This window comes from Myodes glareolus, chromosome 7 (assembly GCF_982192425.1).
Source record: "Myodes glareolus chromosome 7, mMyoGla1.1, whole genome shotgun sequence".
NCBI classification, from domain to species: Eukaryota; Metazoa; Chordata; class Mammalia; order Rodentia; family Cricetidae; genus Myodes; species Myodes glareolus.
In genome coordinates, this window is record NC_142032.1 from 4440160 (window position 1) to 4466498 (window position 26339).

At 47.7% G+C, this 26339-nt stretch overlaps 1 protein-coding gene and 1 pseudogene across 6 annotated transcripts in view; one reads left to right on the forward strand and one right to left on the reverse strand.

Annotated features, from left to right (window-relative positions):
* The window catches only part of Ablim1 (actin binding LIM protein 1), a 285120-nt gene that overhangs the window by 99585 nt on the left and 159196 nt on the right, over positions 1-26339 (forward strand). The window contains exon 1 of one of the 6 annotated variants that reach the window (XM_085694143.2): positions 23433-23592. The exons of the other annotated variants lie outside the window; for them this stretch is intronic. Within the exon in view, the coding sequence (XP_085550269.2) occupies positions 23577-23592 (16 nt within the window). The 5' untranslated portion in view covers positions 23433-23576. Of the gene's footprint in view, positions 1-23432; positions 23593-26339 lie in introns of those variants that run through there. 6 annotated transcript variants of the gene reach the window in all.
* Positions 987-19847, reverse strand: LOC125393128 (large ribosomal subunit protein uL18-like; annotated as a pseudogene).

The following is a 26339-nucleotide window of genomic DNA, read 5'->3' on the forward strand; positions in this document are numbered from 1 at the left end:
AATTATTGATGGAGATGATGCAGAAGAGGGGGCTTGGCAGCTCGTTCTGTTTTGAGCCCGTCTTGGGTGAGTGGTATTACGGGAAGAGAGGCAGATGCTTGCCGGGATGGATGCAGCAGGCCTTGCAGAGAAACCTTGCCCAGATGGAAGCCTATGCCAGTATACCCAGAAAATCACAGCCTGCTTTGGAGGGATAGGTAAGACCCCAATGCGCTAGGCTTGGCTTTGCAGGGAGATTGAGAATACAGGTGAGCAAAAGACCAAGGTGTCTTGCAGACGGGAAGCATGCCTTAGAGAAGATGCTCTGATGGTCCTGAATTCCAGTGTTGCTAGGAATGCCCATGGCACCCTTCTCTCTCCAGCCTTCTCACTTAGATTTGTCTGCTCCTTACTCAATCCACTCTGCTCAGCATTGAAGATCACCCTGATGCTGGGAGCTCCCGTAGGGGCTTGTGACCAGTTTGCAGGTGCTTTCTGAGCTCTTTGGTTTGCTTACTTTTGCTTTAAGAAAACCTATGGAGAGCAGTTAGCTCCATAATCACTGAGGAGGCTGAAGTTGCTCTAGAACTCCAGGATGCAAAAAGAGTCTCATTGGGGGAGACAGGGATTTGCCCTCTGAAAATAAATAAATAAATAAAATAATGTCTCTTAGCGAGAAGCATTTGGATCTTAGCAGATGACAAAAGCCTAGCACCAAGGCAGTCACTTGCGCCAAGTTGTGGCTTGTCCTGTAGTTAACCAAAAGCAGTGTCTGTGACATTTATCCCCTGCGCACTGAGCTGACCGAAACCGCCAGTTCTGATATGGAGTCCATCCCTTGGAGAGTTGCTGAGCTACCCCAATGCACACAGGCAAAGTGCTTGGGGCTTACTGATGCTCCCTGATGAATTCCCCTGCTGCTAGTTTCTATTTGCAGTGTACCCTGGGGGAGCTTGTGTAGGTGAGCTGGAAATGCTGACCACAGGTACAGAGTCCTGGCTGGCTGGTCATTGGGCTGCTCCCTCGGGCAGCCAGACCTTGGGCATGGAGTAAACATTTGCATCATTAGTTTTGTAGCGTAGAACACTGCAAAGTCTTTGTTGTTTTACTTTTTGAGCGCTATCTTCTTGTACAGCTGTATAAATGCTGACAAAGCCCACTGAGCTCTTGTCGTTGCTGGCACTGTCCTTTGACATGGATGGTGGCAGGAGGCTGCCTGGGCAGCAGGGAAAGAGCTGCACCCAAGCTTCCGTGGGGTCTTCCCCCACGCTGTTCTTTCCTGGGTCTGCTGTCAGGCAGACTGAAGATGTGGTCTCTGCCGGGGGCCTATACTGTACCCTGTGAGGAGGTTAAGTTAAAAGTAGAGTTTAGTTCACAGGTTTCCTGGTCACCCCTAGCCTCAAGCCCCGAGCAACCAGTTTTGAACGCTGCTCTGGGAAACAGGTCAGTTTTCTTATGCTTATATGTAGTTGGATGTCTTTATTTATGTGTATGTGTCCGTTTATGTGTATGTGCACACAAGTGTGGGTGGGCACATGAGCATGGGTGTGCACATGAGTGTGGGTGTTCATGTGAGTGTAGGTACGCACGTGAGTGTGGGCACATACAGAGGCATCTATATGTGTATGTGTCTCTTCATGTGTATGTGCACATGAGTGTTGGCACACACGGAGGCATCTGTGTCTATGTGTATGTATCTATTTGTATGTGCACACGAGTGTGAGTGTACACAGAAGCCAGCAAGGCTTTATATCCCCTGGAGCTGGAGTTGCAGTCAGCTGTGGGTGCTGGAAACTGAACCCAGGTCCTCTGAGAGGGCAGGGAGTTCTCTTAAGCACTGAGCATCTCTCCAGCCCCACGTGCCACCTTTAAAAGCAATGGACACCTGCTGTTGTCATCAGCCACCTTCTGGGGCTTTCTTCCTACCCTGCTCTAGCTTTTTGACTCGTATCAGACTTCTCCTTATAATCTGTAAGTCCAAAACTCAAATGTTTGCTTTTTACACAATCTTAGAAGACAATCACTTCTTTTGTCGTGCTGAGTATGGATCCCGGGGCCTTACCTGTGCCAGGCAATTGTTAGACCACTGAGAGATGCTCCCATCCCAACAACTGTTTCGTGAATTAAATACAGAGATCAGTAAGCCTGTCAAAACCTCGGGGTGGCCTGAATATTTATCGCTGATATAAATAGCAGCAGAACATGGAGGTGGAGTTAATGCCATGGAATTAGTTTCACTGAGTGGCGTTAGATGAATTTAGAAACCCAGCAGGTAGAACAGCCGTAGTTAGTCACACTTGATTTCGGCCAAGAAGATGGGCACTTCAACACACATAGCTTGTTTCAACAGTCCGGCACACTATCTTTAGAGTAAGACATTACAAGGGGTGTGTGTCTGTGCGTATGTGAGGAGGGTGTGTGTAGGGGAGAGACTGATATAGGGGTCAGTTCCATAACTTTGGGTACGGAACTTTTGGAGTTTGGCTCCACTGCCCCGGCCCCACCGCAGGCTGGGAAGCCTCTGGGACTGTCTTTCTCTTCCAATTTGACTGTGCTTCCCACCAGGCAGAACAAGTACAGCAAATCTGATGTCTGCCAAATCCTATAGTAAGGATCAGGAGCTAATAAAGGAAGCAGGCATTTCCCTGCTCACTCAGCCACCCAGGGCCTGTGCGGACTCAGACCTCCCCACCCCAGGCTTGTTGGGCGTCTCGAGAAAGTCTCTCAGCCTCTCTGATATTGACCTTCCTCATCTGAAAGGGTTGAGATGGTTGGGGCATCCTTTCCCGGTCCTGGTTTGGAGAACTTTTGGAAATGGAAATTTCTGGGCTCCACCCTCAGGAATCTTGTGTGGAGGTCTCGGCAGATGTCACGATTCATCTTTTTGAACGTTCTGTAGATATTCACAGGAATCCCTGAGAAGGGCTGGATTTTGTCTTTGCAGACCCGCCTAGGCTTCCAGTTGTATTTAATACAGTTGTGTTGTATTCTGTTGTATTTGGAGTGCACAGTGGTTTTAATGAGAAAAAAATTCCGAAGGATCCAATAGCCCCACAGCAGGAGAAGCAGCCTAGGAATATCCATGTTGCCCTGCCACTGTTGTGTGGGTGTAGAATGTCGCACATTGTACTGAGCCCTACAGTGTGGATGTTACAAAGCTCAGCACCAGGGCTGCCCTCTGCATATCAGAGCCCTAAGTCCAGGAGGACCTCCTAGGTCTTTGTGAAGAAAATGAAGCTACTCCCCCATGGCAATGCTGTCCCTGTCCTCTGTGTTCGCATGAGCGGGGCGCACGGAATGACGCTGAGGCTACCGAACACGCTGGTCACTGCTTGCAGCAGAGTTCATGGCACTAAAGGAACAAATTCTCTAGAACATGGAAGGGAAATAATTGCATACTGTGGCCTGGAGCTCGGTCTGTTACTAATTAAAGCTATGGAGCTTCTGTTGGGCTCCCTCCAGCCCCCCGAGCTTCAGAACGCTGGCGATCCTGAAATGATTCCCTGAGTTTGTCTAGGGCGTGATTTGTAGACTGGGTGCAATTTATCTCTGGGCTTCTTCAGGCCTGATCTTAGCACTCCCGTCAGATAATGTTGGAGATTCTAGAAATAGTTGCGGATTATCTTTTAGGCATTACTTGCTCTAGGTGCAGCGCTCATTTTATTTTCAAGTGCAGACTGCCTCAGACTGCAGTTGTGAGCTCCTGGGCTGGCTGTTTTTATACATGATCATCTGGCTGGAAGTGTGGGTAAGCTCTTGAGGGTAATCTTTTAAATATGTCCTTCTTAATCTTCTTTGCTGGGCAGTGAGGAAAAAGATAGCAGGGAACCTGGAGAGCTGCAGCAGCTATTGGGGAGTCCTGCTTCCTGGGCTCCTGAGTCCAACCTTGATTTCCTGTCCGCCGTGCCAAGATGCCTTCCTTCCTTGGTCTAAAGTGTCTGGGGAAATTGTGCAACTCTGAGAAAGGCAAAGTCACCTCATCTGAGAGAACCAGCCTCCGGGGCTCCCACAGAAAGAGGCTGACTCCTGAGGACCCGAGTGTCCCCGAGTCACCCCACCCTGCTCATCGCAGGTACAGCACAGTCACACACCTGCTCTACCTGTGGTCCGTGGACTGTGGCTCACCCGAGCTCAGGCTGAGCAGCTGTGATCCATCTGGTAAGTAACCGAATCGGCTTCGGACGCCGGTTTGTGTTCTCTGATTGACATCAGTATCAAGTGCCTCCTCCTAGCCCATCCTTCTGACCTCTGTGTTTCAAAGGGAACACTGCCCTTCATGTATAATGAATGGGGCAGGAATGGGAGAAACGGGGGCCATGGCAGAAGGACAGCCACAGATTTTATTCTCTGGTCTTATGTTCTTTATAACAAATATGTTTCTTTCAAACACGGTTGGAATAATTACCAGTAATGAGAAACGTGATGTCAAAGAACCACACCCCCACCTGACAATACTGTTCTCTCCAAGCCCAGGAATGGATGGAAAAGAACTCTTCGAGGTGGCTGATTAACTCCAACAAAGCTGGAGTCAACACTGTTGCTGCCTGGGAAGGACTTGTTTAGTGGAGCATCTTTAAAGGAAAGAAAGTGCTTTCACTGAGAGAGGTGTTAAGACCCTTCCTCAGGCGAACCTCATTGTAGTGTAATTGATCCTTCTCTGGCCTGAGAAGGGCATGGAGAGAGCTCAGGCTGGGCTCTAGTCGGTACCTAAGTGAGGACAAAAGGCAGAAGGCCATTGGGTACTGTACTGTCCCTGCAGATACATGGAAACATATGGTTCCCAACTCACAGGCAGCCAGAGAGAAGGGCAGGATTGAAGACAGTGCAGGTGAGGGAATTCATATATACTAAGGTCTTTTGCTTTATTGCAATTAATTTAACAGCCTTATGGAGCTGTTAAGTATACTGTCTAATTTACCTCTCTAGAGTAAACAGTTTACTAGGTTTTAGTACACTTCCTGGTATACAGCCCTTCACTGCAGTCATTTGTTTTTTGGTTTTTTTAGCATTTCCATTGTCTAAAAATTATAAAATAGTTGCTAACCCAATCCTTTAGCAATTATTATCTCTCCATCCAAACTTTTCTATCCCTACCCCTAGCCTTAAGGGATCAACAATCTACTTTCTCATTCTGGACATGGATGCATATGATGTATGGTGATCTTCTGTGTCTGGCTTCCTTCACTTAGCACAATATCCATTCGAGCTGTAGAAACAGTCATTTCTTTATCCATTATTGCGTCTGAAAAAATATCCCATTGTGCCCACAGTTGTGTGCCCCTCCACTAGCTGATGAGTATTCAGGTTATTTGAGCCTTTTTAGCTAGTTTCTTGCACAGTTTGTAGGGGTCATATGTTTTCTGTCTTTCTGGATGTATGTTCTAGGGGTGGGGCTTAACTCTAAGCTTATTCTGGAAAACTCTCAACTCTGCAAAGTGGCTGCTCCATCCCACACCCTCATCTGCAGCACAGGAAGAATTCAGCTGTCTACACATTATCTGGCTCTGTGTGTGTGTGTGTGTGTGTGTGTGTGTGTGTGTGCGCGCGCGCGCGCACATGTGGAGGTCAGAGGTCAGTCTATGGTGTCTCTAGGAGCTGTCCAATTTGGTTTTTTTGAGACAAGGACTCTCACAGAGACCCAGGGCTCACTGACTAGGCTTGGCTGACTGGGTAGCAAACATCAAGAACCTGCATGTTTCTCCCTCTCCAGTTCTGGGGCTGCAAACCTATCCTACCATGCCTGTTTGGTTTGGTTTGGTTTGATTGACTGGTTGGTTGGTTTTTGTTTTCTGTGCCTACTGTTGGGGATTGAACTCACCTCCTCATTCTCGCATTGCAAGCACTTTGCAAACTCAGCTGCTTCCCCAAACCCCATTATCTGATATTTAGAATGAAGGGCCATCTCACTGTGGCCATTCTGAGCTTTGGCGGGACGGAGGTGGGCCTGTCTAGAGGAGCAGCATTACGCAGCACAAGATATGGATTCTCACTGTGGCCGATGGTCACAGTCTCTAGCTCTCCAAATAGCTTGACGTCACTCCTCTGGACACATCTCTTTTCAGGGAGCAAGGAGGAAAGATGGAGAAACCAGGGCACCTACCACCAATTCCTTTACAAGCCGCCCTAGAAAGACTGCTCAAAACCCACTGACCTTGCCTCTTGAGTCAGGTACTGCCCTTAGTTATTGGCTCCTCATCTGGTAGATGCCCCCCCCCCCCGCAAAAGTTCTATTCTATAGGCAAGGCTGAACACAGAACATGGATCTCTGCTTGAGTTCATATTCTGTAGCGAGTGCCTTGGTGCTTCTTCTGAAAGATGTTTGAGCTGATGCTGCTCTTGAAGAGGTGAAATCTGTCATGTAAAATCCAGGGAAGCTGGGCAAATGGCAGCTGAGTAAGCTGTGCTGGACGATGGTGTCGTCCTCAGAGGACAAATGATGCCACCGCACGGAGGAGCCCTGAGTTAAGAAAAGGGCGTGTCCCTGAGGCACCTATAACCTAGTGGAGAGGGATGGAGAAATCTGGGAGGTGGTGGAGTGTTGGGGTGCTGTGGCTGTGAGTTGGAACCTTCCAGAACTTCACTGTCAGCTCTTCGTCTCACCAAATGTGTTACTTCAGGAAGTTAATGTAAGTCAGTGTTTCCCTGGGAGTAAGGTTTGCAGAGTGTAATCTGGTGTGATTGGCTCATATATAGTACTCTGGAAAAATATCTTGGTGAGGTCTCTGTCGATACATACAAGTTGAGTCACCCCAAAAGGTATGTCAATAGCCAATGAGGAAGATAAAGAGAACACGCATGTCAAAGTGTTTGTTATTCGGGCACGTATGAGCATTCAATAAATTCTGGCTACAATAGCAATAATAGCTGATTTTAGAAATTATTTTGAATCGGGACTAGTGGAACAAGCCTGTAATCCCAGTGCATAGGAGATGGAGGCAGGGGGATTTTGAGTTGAGTTCAACTCTGGCTGCCTGGTGATTTTGAGGTTAGCCCGAGCTATGTGTGGACACTCAGTCTCAAAACAAAACAAAATAAAAAACTAGAGAAGTCAAAACAAAAATTATTTTGTCACTGCCTTCTACTGTTGCAAAGCCTGGCTTTTGTGTTGCTGGGACCTGGCGCTGTGATTGTATCATAGGAAGTGGGGATCCCAAGAAGCCGCAGTGAGCTTGGAGCATCCTGTTAGGGACAGGTGTTCCAAGGAAGTGCACCGTCCGACTCTCCTGCGTGTTCCTGAGCTGGCAAAGCCCACAGTACTCATGAGCAGCTCCTGGCAGGGGACAAGGGGACATTTGGTAAACTCTCCTGAAGCTGCCAGAAACGGCCCAAGATGCAATGCGGCAGCTTCCTGTTGTTTAACGGTCAGGCCCTGCTCGAGTTGTGCAGGCTCCGTGGTTCTGGGGATGTCCCCAATGGATCTGTCCAGTTCTTTGTGCTCAAAACAACCCCCGGAAGCCGCTGGGGAAGGCATTTCCTTATTTAAGAACAGGAAAGGAGTATGTATGAGTAAGAAGTTGGGACTGAGGGCTAAACAATATACGGTAAACAGGGAGCTTCTGCCTGTGCCCTGGCTCCATCTCGGATGGTTGGGGGGGAGCCCTGCTCTCAGGGACCATCTGTCCTTTGCTGGGAGCCTACTGGGAGGTTATGTTCAGTGTTTCTCTAAGTGCTGGTTTTCAATTTTTCATGTTTAGTATTTACAATAAGTCCACAAGGCCAATACTGCTTTTTAAAATATTTTTATTTTTTCTTTGAGAATTCCCTACATGTATGCAATGTATTAGGATCATGTCCATCCTTTATTTCCCTCTCCAACTCCTCCCAGTCGCTCCCCACAACAGGTCCCCTGTCCAACTTCACACCCTCTCTTTTCAATATCCCACTGTGTCCAGTTCAGGCTGCCTGTATGTTCACGGCTGTGGGGGCATTCACTGGGGCAAAGGCAACCTACCAGTGGCCAGGACTCCAGAGAAAATGACTCTTCCTCCCCAACTGTCACCAACCGTTCCTTAGGGAGGACTGGCATCTGGAAAGCTCCTCCCCATCCATGCTGGGATTTTGACTGACTTGATTTTGCAGGGGTCATGCTCTGAGACCTCTCTGACAGTTGAGCAAATGGAGACCTCCTACCTAACGCACATCAGCCCTGAGTGGGAGAGTCAGGCTTAGACCTGACACATAAGTCCACGGTTTTCGCAGCGGTTCTATGCTGCCTCTAGCCATGTAGGATGGTATGCACACAGGTTACCTCCAGGTCTGCTGACCACAGGACAGGATAGTATGCACACAGGTTACCTCCAGGTCTGCTGACCACAGGACAGGATGGTATGCACACAGGTTACCTCCAGGTCTGCTGACCACAGGACAGGATAGTATGCACACAGGTTACCTCCAGGTCTGCTGACCACAGGACAGGATAGTATGCACACAGGTTACCTCCAGGTCTGCTGACCACAGGACAGGATAGTATGCACACAGGTCACCTCCAGGTCTGCTGACCACAGGACACCTCACGTTTTGTGAACAACTCATGAAACAGTTGCTTATGACAGAAAAAATTAGCCAAGATTTGTTTCCCTAACTCACAAAACCAAAGCACTTATAGGGAATTTCTTTTCTCATGCTACTTTAGGGAATTAAAAAAAGTTATTAAATCTGTGATTCTTCCTGTCATTGTGGGTCCTGGGGGCTGGTACAAAGGCATAGCTTATTTAGGCCAACTATACTCTTGACAAGTATTGGGAAGATTATTTTAAGATGTGTTGCTTTTGTTTATGCTGCATTTGTTTAACTCTGTGAAGCTGTGATTCTTTGCCTGTCTAAAACACCTGATGGTCCTAATAAAGAGATGAACAGCCAATAGCAAGGCAGGAGCAAAGATAGGCGGGGCTGGCAGGCAGAGAGGATAAATAGAAGGAGAAACGAAGAAGAGGAAGAAGTCAGGGGCCAGTCACCCAGTCAGCCATGGAGTAAAAGAAAGATATACAGAAGTAAGGATATGAAAAACTCAGAGGCAAAAGGTAGTCGAGATAATTTAAGTTAAGAAAAGCTGGCAAGAAATAAGCCAAGCCAAGGCTGGGCATTAATAAGTAAGAACACGTCTCTGTGTGTGATTTATTTGGGAGCTGGGTTGTGGGTCCCCCAAAAGCTAAAAGAGTAAAACATCACACAGCAGACAAGCAAATAGGCAGAGTCTGGATACCCGGAGAGGGTTCAGTCATTACTTTGTCAGTTGGGCACAAATCCCAAAGCTGGCTGGAGACTGGGAACAGTGTCTAGGCCACTGAGATAGAATGGAGACTCTCTACTGCAGGGAGTCCCTCCTGGGACAGCCTTGCCATGCTTCTGCCCCCAGGGATGTCTTCTTCCAGTGCTCAGATGCCACATAACCGGGGGAACCGTGTGTGTGTGTGTGTGTGTGTGTGTGTGTGTGTGTGTGCATTAGTGTGTATGTGTGTGTTTCTAAAAGCAACAGCAAGCTGTTTTCAAAGTAATCATAATATACGATGTTGCAGTTCTTTAATGTCCATGTTCCTTCTAAGCTGATCTACAACCACAATCAGGAATGTCACAGGTCCCTAGGGAGGTTGCAAGTATTGTAGGATATGATCAAAAAAGCTCTGATCCCCAGGATGGTCCAGAGCATCTTTCTGCTAGTGATCAGAGGCCTCACAGGAAAGAGGATATAAGTCCTTGTGACTTTGAAGTCAAGTATGAAGGACTTTCCTTAAATCGGTGATACTGGGAGGTTGGTAGGTAAGGGTTCCTGGTCCCTCCTCCTCAGCCCCATTTTCCTGACTGGTGGCTCTTCTGAGACACAAGCTAGTGACAGGCATCTGCTGTACAATGGGAGGTCATTATGTGTGGCCTCTGCTCCTCCACACACTGATCTCTAGGGACACATCTTGTGATGATGTGATTCCTTCAAGAAAACGGTCCCGTTCTAACTTTCATTCTGCTCAGGATGGAAGCGACAGGGACACCAGAGTTCTTCATCCGCTCTATTACTCCACCCTTCTTTGTCTTTATTCTGCAATAGTGGGGACTGGATTTAGGGACTCACACAAGCTCTCCACCACGGGGCCCTCTTCCCAATCCTTTAAGATGAGTTGGGCTCTCAGTAAATTTCCCAGCCTGGCCTCAAATTCATACTGTAGCTCAGGCTGGCTTTGGAGTTGGGATCTTCTTGCCTCAGCCTCTGAGTAGCTGTGGTTATAGGCCAGTGTCCCTAGATCCAGCCACAGCCAGTTTTCTCTAAGTCCTGGAAAAACATGGATAGAGGGAGATAAGAGACTCCAGTCCTGGCTGACATTTTAAATAGTTTCCTTTCCCCCTCCTGCCTAGGCTCTCGTTCCTTTAGTTTAATCATGTTACTGGAACTGTATCTCACGCCATGGACTGTCGAGGCCAGTTTTCTACCACACCCTGGCATTAGCCCTCAAACACCCATAGCAGACGCTTATAGAGACATGAAGGGTCATCCCACACCCGCTGTGCCAGACACCATGTCACCTTCCCTGGTTCTCCAGTAACCAGCAGTGAGAGTGCTCCTTTCCCCTCTGTAGAGCCCATTCACACCCTCCCCTTGTGCTGTCCCCCAGTTTCCGAGCATCCTGGGTAATCTCTGTTCAAGTGACCTGTGTATGACCTCTCTCTTTCAGTTATTCCAGAGACAATGAAGGAAGCTATGTTTATATTTTTAGTGTATTATAGTATCTGCCATGGAAAAGGATGTATCAGTGTGTGGTCAATGAATAAATAAATGCTTGCAGAAATCAGAGGAGAAAGACATCCCTTGCTGCCCAGCTACTGAGTCCTGGAGAAGCGGCATAGCACAGCCCCGAGGCTTCAGAGGCGAGGCTGTGGGTCAGCTATGCTGCCGACTTCAAAGTCATCCAGTCCTGTTCCTTTCAGTTGTGTGGCCCAGAAAAGTAGTTAATATCCCTGAGCCTCACTTGCATCATGTGTAAATATGTATAAAACAATTCCATTGCAAATGGATCATGAACCCCTAAAAGAGCATATAAAGAAAAATATTTCTGTTTAGTGGGACCTTAAAAAATATTTCTTCCTTCTCTTCCCCCCTCCCCAAACATGAGAGGAGAAATAGTTGTCTACGTAACCAATGTAGTTACTTCCCAGAGGGAAGAATACCAAAGAGGTCTGGAAAAGAAAAATGGGATTTGACATTAGACCTGGAAAATAGATAAAATTAACCCAAAAGATAAGCAAAAGGAAATTATCCCAATGACTTGAATAACAATAGAAAAATGGAGGGCAGGCATATTTCTCTTCATTCTGCTCCCTGCACCTGATTTTTCCAGCCTTGTTTGTTTATTATTTGTTTGTTTGTTTGTTTGTTTTAACTGCTTGGTTAATACATTTCTTATATTTACGAGAGAAAATCTTCACAGAAAATTACTTTAGCTCTACAGCCCATTTCTGACCTCCGAGGAAGCTTTCTTTCTTTTGAGTAGCCCAGTCTTCCTTCTGGGCAAGGGACATTTTGGGACAGTTCCACCTCTTCTTCTCATGGGCTGGATCCTCTTAGGTGACAGCACGAGCTTTCATAGGCGCCTCCTCTGACACATCTGGAGATATGTCATTCTTTATGCATTGAGAGAACTGTTTCATGTAAGCATCTTCATCTTCCTCCGCTAGGGAACACACGCAGTCTGTGACTGTGCTTCTGACCCACACTGTGCTTACGGTGTGTTCTGTGTTGAACTCTTTGCTTTCAGAATAATAACTGGGGAATTGTTTGGTACTGTGAGGAATAGATAAGCCTCCATCCACAGCTCCCTCAGGGCCCCGAAAACTTTATTGCCAGTTGTAGTTCAGGCAAGACCTGCATCCAAAGAGCAAGTGCAGGCACCAGGCTGACCACCAATGCTTTCCACACTGTATTCATCTCCAGCCACCTCCACTTGGCCTTCATAGATCTTGCCTGTAACATGACGACTGGCTTGTTGGGGTTTCCGTCCCGCCCAGTACCCCAACAAGCCGGCAAGTCCCAAAGAGAAATTACACACAGGACTCCATAAGGTTATAAACTGATTGGCCCATCAGATCAGGCTCCTTATTAGTCCTTGTAACTTACATTAATCCATTATCATTATCTATGTTAGCACATGGCTCCGTACCTTTTTCACCTGGGCAGGTTACATGCTGCCTCTTCAGTGGTCTGCACAGGAATGGCAGAGGAAGTTTCTGCTTCCCAGAATTCTCCTGTTCTCATTGCATCACCTCTACTTCCTGTCTGGTTTTCCCACCTATACTTCCTGCCTGGCCAATCAGCGTTTTATTAAAATATGATTGACAGAATACAGACAATTCTCCCACACCACTTGCCCACACCAGACCTATGGGGAAGCCTACGGGTCAGCAGCAGGCCAGCATAATTTGTCAGGCTAACTCTAGCACCGTGTTTTGGCAGTTGGTGTGCATATGCTGTGCAGACTGTCATGTCCCCTGCTATACGGGAATACGTGGCAGATGATCTCTCTATTACACGAACTGAACCATCCTCTTGTATTTGAGTGTCTTGTGTTTGGTTTTGTCCTGGATCACCAATTGTTTCCAAGGAGAGTAGTCAGTTTTACCCTCCTAACACCTTCTAAGTCTCACTTGGCATCTCTTAAAGTCAGCATCATTCTTAAAGTTGGCCCGTTCCTGACAACTTCCACAAATTCCGTGTCTGCTCCACACAGACCTGCAGGCTCAGCAACGCTGTGGGAGAAAACCGATTGTTGATTTATCAATTGTTGTTTTTCATTTCTTTTCAGGTCCTGAAGTTTTATTTTTATGTTATTTTCAGGCCCTAGTTACTAGCGTTAGAGCCCGTGGAATAAAGTAAGGAAGGGCCGGAGAGAAATGGCAAACTCTGGGGCCATCATCAGCAGTCCTCTCCCTCTGTTCACCCAGATAGTTTGTAAGGTCATTTTTTTTTACATCACCAGAATAAATATTATGGTCAATTCCGAGTTCTATTTCCTATCAGTCTCTTCCTTGAAGTGCTAACTTGTGATTCTAGTGTGTAGCTAGACATGCTCATCTTTCCCTCTTACAGGCCTGACTTGTCTCTGTTATCCCCTAGTAAGTATCAGTCAGTACTGCAGGACACTGGATACTGGATAAGTAGCTGCCTGGTCATCGAGGTCACCTCTTAGTCCAGTATTGTCCTCCATGGAAATGCTGTGCGATGCTAATGTGTTCGGTGATACTTCAACTGAACTTGACCTGACGGACCACAGTTCAGCTGTTAAGAGTTTAACAAGGATATGAATGACTATTTATAACACATTTTTAAATTTTAATTTAATTTTAAGTTCCTTATCAAAAGCCCAAACGAACAAACAAACAAAAACTCAGGAGCAATCCAGTTCAATTTCTCCATGTAATGGCTGTTGGAGAAAAGATGTCTAGTCCAGCTGGTGTTAGATGCTCCCCTAGAGCTGGAAACAACCACCCAGCACCACAAGCTTTGCTTTACCTTCTGCCAACCCACAGAGCATGTTCTCAGCGTCTCGGATTCAAATCTCTTTCTATAATGCTTTAAATATGAGTTAGAAACTTTCCTATTTGCACCATGAGAAAGCAGTCTGAGAAAGAGGGCTCGGTTTCTGTCTCTTGGATTTGGGCCATTTTCAATCTCTTGGAGGAAATGGCTCTGTGCTGTAGATGCCCAAGATGTAGCGTTTATTAGCATGAGTAATGAGTCAACAATCATTCATTTCTTTCAGAGTTTTGTTCAGTTGGTTTTCCATTATGGATTTTGTGACTTAACTCTACCTTTGCGGGTTAGTTGATTTTTTTTTATTTCTGTGCAGAAATTTATATCCAGTAAAGATTCTCAGAGTTCTTATATTTTATTCAAGAAAGACAAAATGTGTATTTCAGATCTCAATCCAAGAAAAGATATATATTCCAAAGCATGTTTTTCTGTCCAATTTTCTCCCAGACCCCAGTAAATCCAACAGATAGGCAGTGCTCTCCATCTTGCTGGGGGTTGCAAGGATGAGGGGAGGAAAACGTCCTCATTGAGCATTTCTCCCGAGATCCGGCACGCCGTGGCATATGGCGCTGAGCGCAAGCAGTCTCTGGTGGAACGGCAGCAGTGTGCAGCTGTTAGGCATTTAAAGAGAGTGTCTACATATGTGAGCACAGTGGAATATCATTATAAGTGGGTCATCCCTGTAAAGCATGGTGAGTGTCCTAAACCCCATCCACTGCCCTCACAGGGGGCTGCAGCTGGAAAGACATTTAGGGGCATGTGTGTTTATCAGACTGTTGGGCTTCTCACCCCAATTATCTCAGGCAGTCCAAGTGAGTTCATTTACATATGTTAAGGAGGCAGCTGTTGAGCGCGGTATGCATGCATATAAATTCTACTATGTTTGCACAATAAAATGATCCAATAAATCGTTGATTTGCTTGAGAAAAAGTAGGTTCTGTTTGGTGAACGCATTTGGTCTCTTCAGGATATTATTGTTCCACTGAGCTCTATAACTTGGAAGACTTCCTTGAAAGTTATCAGTGGATCAATATGATCCCCACCCTTCTTTTAGGCATAAAAATATGGATAACTTAGATCGCCTTTCTTCTAGATAGCTCTAGATCAGCAGTCCGTGAGAGTGCCCCACCCTTCCCACCCTTCTTTGCACCGGGCTTTCTCTAACACTCACCCCTCAGAACCCCAGACACATACTGAGCCCTGTGATGCTTGCCCCCATCAGACCTAACCAAATGTAGATCCCAGGCAATGACCGGGGTGTGTGTGTGAGTGTGTATTGTGTGAGCGTGTATGTGTGAGCGTGTATGTGTGTGAGAGCATGTGTGTGTACGCGTGCATGCGCATGTGTATGTGCATGTGTGTGTGAGCGTGTGTGAGCATGTGTTAGTGAACATGTATGTGTGTGAGCATATGTGTGTATGTGTGTGAGCATGTGTATGTGGTGTGTGTGTGCACGTGTGAGCATGTGTGTGAGTGTGTGTGCATGTGTGTGAGCATGTGTGTGTGTGAGTATGTGTTTGTGAGTGTTTGTGTGTGTGTGTGTGTGTGTGTTGGGGGTCTGCTTGCCATTCCCTTTATGTATAAAGAGCTTTGCCTGGATCAGAGGTTCTTCGGATACACTCTTTCCTTCAGTCAGGCTTCCCAGCAGGAGCCCTTTGTTCTTCCCATGCTGGCAGTGCTGGGAATCTAAGGTTAGCGCCCATGTCTCTCTGTGTAGATGGCGAGGGTTTTTTGTTTGTTTTTCCTGCCTGGATATCTGGAGAATAATAACACCCCTGAAGTCCAAAGCTTAGTTTTGGACGGATTAGCTTGCTACCTAAATTTTTGCCAAACTGTTATATGTATGCTGTGTAATTTGCAGGCTCGGAGCTATATTCACTCAGGTGTTATATTTAATCTGCTTCTTGGGGTTTTTGTTTTGTTGTATTTTCTTGTGGGATAAGTTTGAAGCTTTAGTCTCCATGTTATTGGTTCTCTCAGTGTTTTGGACCCGTTCTTCTGCCTCCATTGAAGTCATCTCAGGTTTTCCTGTGTTCAAAATTAGACATCTTATTGGCGCCTCTGTTTTTCATTCCGTAGCGCTGGTACTCCCTTGGTCCTTAGTTTTCATGTTTTAACTTCTACTGTCTCCTTCCCTTCATTCTCTCGTGCCATCTTCTCAGCCTGGAGATCTTTTTCTTTGTCTGTTTTGTGCCCTAATTCATTGCTCTGCACCTTCACCCACTTGTGATGCCCCTGGACACTCACTGAGATCAAAGAGGTCCTGATGAGATGGCATCAGATCCTGGGCTCTGTGCTTCCCAGCTCCACAGGAAAAGCCAAGGACCTTGCAGTAGCACAGGACACCTTTCACCTAATTCCCCTGTTCCTATTGATGTCCCCGCACTTTGACTTCCCAGGTAAACTCCTACCTCCGGGCATTTACCTCCACACTGTTTGGGGTAACTGTGTTCACAGACAACACCCAGCTCATTCTTTTCCCTCTATACATTTATTCAGATGGCAATTTACCAACGCTCCCTCTTCCCAACACTGTCTTCCAGCCTTGCCTTTTTCCTAAAGTACTACTTCTGGCTTCTTAGGCACATGCATAAAAATTACTCACATTCTTCATTTTGCCACCCCACCCATTGTCCATTTCTGTTTAAGATGCTCTTGAGTCATCATTAAGCCAAGGTCTTCTGTGCTGCCGTTTTCAGTGTAAAGAGCTGCCTTATGCAGGACGGCAGGATGGGTGGGAAGGACACAATGCATTCCTCTTGCCTTCTTTCCTTTTTCTTTTATTTGTTTTTGTGATGGAATTTCTCTCTATAGTTTCGGCTGTCCTATAACTCTCTCTGTAGACCAGGCTGGCCTCAAACTCACAGAGATTTGCCTTGCATCAGCTTCCCAAGTGCTGGGATTAAAGGTGTGTGCTGTCACTGCCTAGGAGCTCTGTGCTCGTGGGGTCCTACAGACAGGCCGTGGTAATGGGACAGCAGAGGTGAGAGACACATACACCATACATATCTCACGTGGTAGCATGTGTGTTCCATTGTCCCTTACAAAGTATAAGCTGAACGATTTTACCCACCCTTACACAGACTGCACAACCACAAGCTGCCCCTGTTCTTACTATGACCTCACCAGTGGAGTGTGTGGCCACCACTCTCAGATGTGACTGCAGAATCCCACAGAGGGAAAATAATGTGTCCAAGGCCGCTGGGCATGGAGTGCATGGAATTCAAACCCAGCCTGTGTCTGTGCAGGCTTCCTGTGTGGCCAGTGTGACTTAACAATGCAGTGCTGGTAAAAGGCCAGGCAGGAAGGTGCGGCCGTTTCTGCGCAATTGTGTCACCAACCCCGGACAAATGCACTCTGTGACTCTGGCTGTGGCCTTCGTTAATGTCTCTTAGTCATACAAATTGCAGATTTTCACAGCGCAGAATGTGGGTGGCACAGTCCCTCCTGAAGCTGTCCTTCCTATGGTCACAAAGGGAGTGATGGCTGTTTGACTTGGCTTGTCCCTCGGGTGAAGACTGAAGTGTCCCAAGAGAATGGAAAAAAGGCTGTGATCTAGGAAGGTGCCAGAGTGTGGTGGGGAAGGCTGGGAGACCAAGTGAGGGCAACGGTGGGAAATGCGGCGTTTTTATATCTTGCAAAATTCTGTAACCAATAAAAAGAACTCTTAACTCTTTATGTAAACCACAAAAACACAATTTCCTGAGAATGATTAACAGCTAATGATTAACAACCTTGTCAAAGACTTGTGGATCCGGGTCCCTACCAGCTGCCCAGTGAGGCTGTATTTGGAAGAAACAAGGTCATGATGCCCTTGTCTTAACAGATCCCGTCACGTGAAGTCTGACATCAAATGAAGCACACATTGTCAGGAGAGAGGTTACTTTACACATGCAAGGCAAGATGTAGTAGCATTTCCATGGTATCGGGTCTTCTGGAAGAAGTACCAAAGAAGTTAGCAAGCACAGGGAGGTGCACACACTCATGACTTTTGTGGACATGTGTGCCTGCCTATCTCTCCATGTGCACATGTGTGAGTGTGTGTATGTGTTTGGACACTTAAGTGGAGTGTTTTTGCTTCTGTGTGTGTAGCATGTGTGTGTGTGTGTGTGTGTGTGTGTGTGTGTGTGTGTGTGTGTGCATAATCTGGGAATAAGAAGGGGAGACTGCCTCAACCTCCACTCCACACAGTTGAAAACCCAGCTACCCAAAGGCAGAGTCTGTGACTTTGAACTTGAACCAGCCTGACCCTTAGCTCTTATGTAGTGTCCTAACAGGTCCAGCCGTGATGAGGAAGAGATGAGCTGGTGGTGGTAGCCAGGCTGGAATGGTGGCCGACATACAATTAACAGAATGGTAGTGTGGGAAGGACACGGAGGGGGCTCTGTAAAGCGACTTCGCTGGTCCAGTCCTTCGCAGCCTGCTTTCTCTTCAAGGTCATTTTCAGTTTGGATCTTGGCAAATATTTTCAGCAATTGTTAAATTTATTTTTTATCTAAGGGACTGAATTTCCTTTAAAAACTAAAAGGAAATTAAGAGTTGGATTTTTCAGCCAGTCTATTTAGAATTTTGGCGTTTCATGCGGTAACCTGTCAACATCTATTCCTTGAGTGCTGTACTTGGATCTGGAGTGAAGCTGAGTCTCCCGTGTGCAGGACTCTGGATTGGTGCTGTTGTAAGTGGCAGACATGGTAAAAGTAGAACCTAGAGGAAGGTCTCCTGGACATGGCGGTGTACCCTTCGGAGAACGCCTCTTCTCTGAGGTCACAGTCATGAGATGTCATGCGTTCTCCACCACTGCTGTAAAGGCAGTGGTGCCAACTGCCTGTGGGTGCCAACCTAAAAATCACCTTTTCTTCCGGAGAGGCACTTATTTTCAGGTATTTATTGCCTTAAGTGACCATTGACTAAAGTACTTCGTATCCATCAAATATTGCATTCCTACTTACTGTCATCATTGTGTGACCACAGATGCCATAACCTTTCCCCTTCCCAAGAGAGCCCATGGTCTTTCGCATAAATAAACACTGAGTCCTAGTCTTGGTGGTGGTAACTATCAGCCGGAGAGAGCTTTGCCTTGAAGGCATTGCAATCCTACCTGATAAAAACCGTTGTCTACAGCTGAAAGCTGGACTTCTACCTGGGAGTCATGAAAGAGAAGGAGACGCTGACAGCAGCTTGTTTTTCAAAATGCCCTCTTACAAGCCAGTCGGAGCTGCTTTGGTACACGAGAATGCCTCATGGGCCTGAAATTAGGTTGAGGTCTGTAAGACTCTATCAAAAAAGATTCTTCAGACTCCAGTAACAGGTTGTAGAAAGCTGGCTGATTTTATGTTTGCTCTGCCATGTCTGTCCCCAGTGGATCGTTGATAGTGACCTTTATATAAACTACAACTGTTAGGCATTTCCTTGCGCTATAACCTCTTGCTTAGATCCAAACTCAGAACTGGCTCCTGAGGACCACGGGAAACCCTGGAAACAAGCACCCAGATCCCTCTCCCTTAAGGACTCCAGGTCGAGAGCGCTACTAGGCACTGGGTGGGTGAGACCATGTGACAAATATCCTGAGTCATCTGCTGAGCCCCAAGGGGCTGGACTGGCAGGAGTGTGTCTCAGACTATTGGGGCAGTTGTAGTCATTGCTTTCAGGAAGTTTTCGTCAAGGTTGTGGTAGCCGTCTCACAGATTGTTATTTTGGCCAGTGGAGAGTGAACGCTATCTTTCAGATGTGATGCCATGCATATAGCCGTTTACAAATCTTAGGCCGCCTTTCCATTTTGAGGGCTGGATGGCTAGGCAGGGGGTGGGGCTCATTGGTCACCAAGGGAGCTGGCTGTAGCTCAGACCTCATCCCCATTGGAATCTGGGTCAGCAGACCAGCAGCAAAGGCCAGGTGTCTGCATTTCAAGCATTCACAAGGACATCTGTCCCTGAGGAATCTGCAGAACACTCTTGGGGTGGGGGGGTAAGTGATATATTGTCATGCATGCATTGCCTTCAAGTGCATGGCCCCATTGTGAATAGAAAACCATCACTATGGAACCATAGAATCCCAAGTGAACGGTGCTTTTAGAAATGCCACATGTGTCATGTGTGAAGTGATCTTTTTATTCCTGTTATCAGAGAGATGTTTAAATAAACTAACAAACCCAGGCACTTCCCTGACATCTAGTCCATAGCGGGCAGTCTGCTAAATATGGGAAATAGACATTGAATACACACTGTTGGAAACAGGTTATAGGGGCTTTGAAATGTAGCCAAGAACTTTAGAACTCAATTTCAGAATAAAGAAGTAGCCTAGACTTGAGATTCTAGCCACATCACCTCCGAAGTCCAGCCTTGGCGTGGCATGGCATGACGAGCCCCTCTGTGATCTCCCACACACCTAAGCTTGTACTTCCTCTGCCGCCTACAAGCAGCCAGCAACTTGATACCTTCTGGCCCGTGACCTCTGCCAGGGTAGGTCATTAGTACTCCACAGGTCCCAGCTAGACAGCACCCATCTCCTCTCCTGACTTCCCAGCTGGGGCTTAGAACTGCCTGTGCCCAGCATCTCTCAGCCACTTCCTAAACTCTCCAGTAGTCTGTGTGTACTTCTTTCCTGTGCTGCGTGCATGACACCTGGCGTGGGCAAACGTCCATCAGCATCTGGTGGCGGGTGTGGGGGGGGCACAGATGTAAGCATAAAGCAGAGAGAAAATAAGGGACTTGTTCTCCGGGGGTTTTGTCTTTGTGTGTGTGTGTGTGTGTGTGTGTGTGTGTGTGTATGTATATGTGTGTCCCCTGTGTATGTGTATATGCACGTGTACACTCTGTGTGTGTACATGTACATGGGTGTGGTGTGTGTCCTGTGTATGTGCATGTGTATACACTGTGTGTGTACATGTGCACCCTATGTTTGTGCATATGCTTGTGTGCACTCTGTGTGTATGTGTTTCTACTGGAGTCTGCTGGAGAGACTGTCGAGAGATGTCACCTGACACGTTAGGGTCCTAGGAGGGTGAGAGGGTCCTAGCATCTCTGCATTACAGGAGCCTGTGCGGCAGGCTCTGCTGTGGAGAGGGCTCTTCCACAGCGCCCCTCTCCAGAAGGTAATACTTTCCACTTAGACATTTCTAGTCAGGGATGGACGCTTGACTTTTTACCAAGAGTGGAGGGGAAGGGCTACAGCCTTTTCTCTCCAGCAATGCGGTCTCTGTTCTTTGGTCACAATGGCCAATCTTGGCTTCATTTGTGAGTGGGTGAAAAAGTAGCAGTGAGTCAGGTGGAAGGGTTGAGAGGAAGAGGCTCGCAAACCCCTGGGCCAGCACCGTATGTGAAGTTGTCTCATCCCAGTGAGGTCATTTCACTGGAAATCATCCTTAGAAACTCAGATAAAAACCCTTTCTCGTGAACTGTAGCTTTCAGATTTCTTTTCCTTCCTCTCCTCCCCAGCTCCCAGTGTAAACAAACAGAGACTCTACTCGCTTCTGTTTTTGAAGCATCTGGTCCCAAGGCAAAGTAGACAAAAAAAAAAAAAAAAATAGTTTTATTCTCCCACATTCCAAAACTATCTTGAGCGTCGCCTCCGGTTGTCTTGAGAGTGCAGAGTGGATGCTATTATCCTAAAGTAGCAATGCCTGCTGGGAGGGGACTCTGCCACATGGGTGTTATTTAGCGGTTAACTGCTGGTGACTCATCCATGCTGACTGCAGTACAGACAAATTCTTTCCATGGAAAACACTGTGTCTGTGTGCACGCGCACGTGTGTGTGTGTGTGTGTGTGTGTGTGTGTGTGTGTGTGTCTGGGTCACTCTGTAGTATTTGCCTGTAGAGAAAGTAGCTCTGAAAATGAATGGACACCAGGGGTACCCAGGTATGTTCAGAACTTGCAATAAGACCAGCTTGGTGCGGTAAATGTAGCTCTCAGAATTAAAAAATGTCACATGGACTAAAGGAGGGATGGAACTAGCGACATTTACAGTATAAGTTAACCCATGAATGACTGGGCTTGAGCTAGAAATCAAAAGAATTCACTGTGATGTCCAGCAGGGAGGGAAGGGTACGGCTGAGAGGGACAGAGGCTCTTCCCTCAGCTTTATGTATTTTATTTATTTATTGTGCTGTTACGGGGATTAGGAACCAGGTCTTCAGCCCCATTATTCTTCAGCTTCCAGTTGATGAACATGAGATCCTTGGAGAGCCCTGCTTAAGTGTGATACTGATCTATTTACGCAGCAAATGTCACCTGCCAGCCTCATCTATGGAGCTCACTCTGGCTCTCTGAGGTTGATTTTACTTGTCAACGTCTCTTTAACGGCCGAGGGCTGGGGGTGATTAGGGTAGGCAAAGCAGACACGTGCAGATGAACCGTGAAAAATCAGGGAGTGCAAAGAGTTTGTCTCCTGTGCTGCTCTTGAACCCCGGCATTCCTCTGCACTTCGGGTGGCTGCCACTCTAATGTCTGCCTCGTGGGGGTGAATGGGGGCCAGAGACGCCACTTGTAGGCTTTTCAGCCCTTATATTCCAGCTGGCCACTGGCATGGAATAAGCACGTCCCGGCCCCAGCGAGGCTGCAAGGTGGCAGGAGTAGTGTGGGTGAAGTATGTCATAGGCAAGACAGGCAGACAGACATTCACACTATCAGTAGTAAAGCCCCGAGTCACGGATGGAGGAATGTCCCAACTGCTCCAGCTCTGCTGCAGAAAGCCAGCAGTCAAGACCTGCCCAAGAGGACGGTGAAGACGTGGGTGTTTCCCCTCCTTCTCCCCAGCCCCTCCGATTCATTTCTGCCGTCTACCCTCTGAGTCAAAGCCGAGGCAGGTTGGTTGGCTCTATTCCTCTCTGTTCCCCTGGCTCTCTTAGACCCAACACGTTAAAATATTTGCAGTAAATACAGTCTAATACTGGCTGTGCATTCTGGTCCTGAAAGATGTGTTGGCTGACCATCTGCTGTCTCCCTGAGCGCGCTACAATGTCTGCCTCGTCTCTTGCTTATCTGCCTCGCCTCTCCCACACTGGCGGATCCGATCGGTGTGTGAGGCACTTGGAGCTGGATCCAGCCAGCAGGTGCTTGAAGGGGTCAGGCGCAGCTCTGTGAACCAGGAAGTCCTCGGTGGGCAGACCTGCCAGTGACCTGATAGGTCAGAAAGTCAAAACCAGGAGCTGCCCGCCCCGCCTGTGTGGCCCTCCCAGCAAGTCAAGTTAGGACAGTCCTGGCTGTGGTAGCCGCCAACACTGTGTGCCCCCTACTTGGGACTAGGGTTGCTCCTCCCGAATATACAGCCACACAGTTTAAGAGGCAAATGCTGAAGAAACAGAGGAAAAGTAGAAGCTAGGATCTTCCCCAACTGGATAGGTCAGATTTTTATTTTGATCCTGGATAAGGAACTGGACCCTGAAAGTCTACTACTGGTGTTCTCTCCTCTCTCTCTCTCTCTCTCTCTCTCTCTCTCTCTCTCTCTCTCTCTCTCTCTCTCTCCTTTTTCTCCTACCCAATTCAGAAAAAAAGTGTGTGTGTGGAGGGGGGTGCAATCAAATGGCATTCATTTTTTTCAGAGTGAACTTGGAGGCGCCTCGGCGTTATTTTTCTATTAAGACCAATTTTACTTACTCACTTTGCCTGAAAGAGGCCATAATCAGGATTGAAAGCAGCTGTCATAGGACGCTAACAAGCTAACAATTGACGAGTTTACTTATGGGAACAGTCCCCGGCTGTGTGTGGCTTGGCCTCCCTCCTTCTTCGGCAATCATTTATCAGACACTGGGAGGGGAGCCAGGGCTCCGGAGCATTTTCCCGGGCGGGCGTCAGGAATGCAAGGTGGTGTCAGTGACCGGAGATCAACGCTGGAATTTTGCATTTGCTACCGCAGCAGCTGGAGCGAGTGGTTTCATCCAGACGACAGCGTCCGGGAGCAGGGCGCGGCCGTCGTGCGGGCGGGCGTGGGAGCCGCGGCGGGGGCGGGACTTCGCAAGGCTGCTCCGGACTCCGCGTGTGGGTGCCGGGGGCGTCTACTCGCAGCCTCAGCAGCGGCCGATCCGTCTGCTTGCACGCCTAGAGTTCGTTCCTGTTGCTTTCGGTGCCCTCGGCCAAGGACCCCGTTGCCATGGTGAAAGAGAAAGGTAATTAATTATAGATATCGATGACCGTGCATTTTTGTAGAAGTTGCAATGGCCCCGCCGGGCTGGGGCACATTAGGAGCAATGATCAATCGAAATCTGGGCAGACATGTTCGGGGCAAGAATCACTGTAGGACAAAGTCTGGGTTTCCGCGGAACCCAGCTTCCGAATCTCAGCCCATCGCAGGAGTATTGCACAATTGAGCTCAGCTCAGGGTGCTCACAGCTTTTGATTAATTGCCAGCGGATTTGGGATTCGGGGTTGAGACTCGCCTTTCACTTCCCACCCTAGCCTCCTTTCTTTTCTTCCATCCCCCATCAGTGAGTTCATTAAGATTTGTCGTCCTGTAAGGGTCCTTATACCTGGGTGGGGCTGTGTGGGCGACAAGCCCAAGCCTAGCTAGCGTGGCTGAGAGGAGCCGCTGGGTGTTGGAAAGGGTTTAGTATTGGCTTTAACCATTCCTTCCAACACCTTCATGAAAAGAGGAGGGTGGGCGTGGCCTGCACAGGTGTATATTGTTTACCTTCTGGGCGTGGCCCTGGGGTGAAGACAGCCTTTTAAAATAGAATTCTAGTTTTTATTTGTTTGGAAAATGCAAAAGAACACAACAGTAGCTTGCATTTAGTCATTCAAGCACTGTATGGTACATCTAGTATTTTAAAATCAAACCATAACAGAAACAGCAGGGGAAGGGGGAAGCTCTTGACCTACACTCTCTCAACCTCCGTGCTCAACGGTTGGCATTTGTTTTTCTAGACCTTTCTAGAGTGGAATTCTAAGCCTTTCTAGAGTTCACAAATTAGAAGAGACTTTATCGGAGCTGCCAGAGGACCTTCTGTAGGACCATTCAATGGCCATTATTCTAACTTGATGGTCCCCCTCTTGACAATGTTTTAGAGATTGTCACCAAATGATCTTTTTTCTGTAAAGGACCATTTCAGTTCTGCTCTCTGGCAAGCTTGTACCTGTCATGATTTTGCATGTGGGACATCCCCCTCCCAACACTGCCTTTTCAGCCTGCCTTGAACTACCTCAATGACTTCTGTACGCCTACTTTATACGTGTGAGATACTAAACTCGGGTTGTGCCTGGACTTTCAGCTTGGGTTTGCTGTGCTGAGGGACGGGTTGAGGAGCTTTCACAGTGTCGAGGCTGCACCCCAGACCGAGGGTCTGCCCTGTCCATCCATACCTCTGATGTTCACCTGCTTTGTCTGATCTTTCAGCAAATGAACGGCGAGGTGATCTGGTATGGATACGAATGCTTTTGATGGTGTTTCCTTTATTTGGGGGACCTCTATTGCAAAACCTAGACCCTGGCATTTGCTGGACTCCGGGACCCTTCCATGTACCTTCTACCCAACTAGAATAGCATGGCCCAGAGCTCTGTTGCTAATGGATTTGCACTCGTGTCCTAATATGAGTAATCTATTTGTGAGTGGTGGAGCTCTCCCAAGCCACCAGCCTTCTCTGTCCCTGGGAGGCTTGTGGCCCAGATCACAGGTCAGGAGTTTTCAGAAGCATCTTTCCTAAGCCTCACTTAGATTACCTATGTTCATGCTTGGGCACTTTCCAGCTGGAACACTCTGGGCAGGCTCCCAGGAGACCACATGCTAGTGTTATCTTAGCCCTCAGCCACTGAGGAGGGGCTGTCCTTTTTTATTTTGAGATTTATGTCAGTCCATGCTGCTGCTTCCCGGCTCTGACTACAGAGGCTTCAGCCAACCACAGAGAAAGGCGGGCTTTCTATGTGTGGTTATACAAGAGCTTCGTGGAAAGATCGGAACTTCATTAGTTTATAAAATAAAATGGGCACTAGGGGAGTATGACCCAGGTTCATCCTGGAAATGAGCAAGCTAGGGATCAGAAAGGGTAAGGAAGCAGCCCGAGGTCACACAGCTAATACCTGGACCGTATGACAGTGTCCAGTGTGGACATCTGCGGCCTCTGCTGCTGGGGACCGAGAGCCCCCTAGCTGCTCGGTTACCCCCATCTTTTAACATTCTAGTACCTGGTTCAGCATCTGTCCCCTGATGATGTTCTGACGGGGGAAGCCGGTTAGTGATGCAGCAGTGCTGCTAGGGAACCTGTGCCGTTTTGCATCTGGAATGTTCCCAGTACCCCATTCTTCTTGCCCTGCCATGCCCTGCCCCCTGAAGCTGATGGGGACCCCCTAGCCATCTCAGGCCACTGCGGTGTTCTTGCCAGGAAGCAAGGCAGGCCTCTGGCGTCCTGCTGCGCTCACTCTGGTGTACGATGCCACTTGGGGTTGGCGTGGCTGGAGAGCAGCCTACACTCAGCCGGCCTGACCGGCCGCAGCGCAGATCATCTGAAGCTCACCGACCCTCGTCATCTCCGTTCCGACCAGGCGCCCTTGCGCTCGCATTTGCAGGCACTAATCGATCCTAGCATCTCGATGAAACGGTCGTCTCCCCAGTGTGTTCAAGGGCGCCTCATCCTGGCTGCATCAGCTAAGAGGCACCAGAGGGTTTGTAGGTTGATCAGTCAATATCTGTCTTCCTGAAAACAACACACACCCACCCGTCTACGCCCCAGGATCCCACTGTGAAAAGCTGTAACTGGCTAACTGACTTGTTCTGGCAGTTTCTAAACGAATCTGTTTCTTTTTGTTTGTGTGTGTGTGTTTGCTTGAGACAAAAAAACAATAAGTAAATCCCAGAGATAAAGTTACAAACGGATCTCATTTAAATAATAAAGGATGAGTGTGGCTCAAAAGCTGTGTGAAAAAG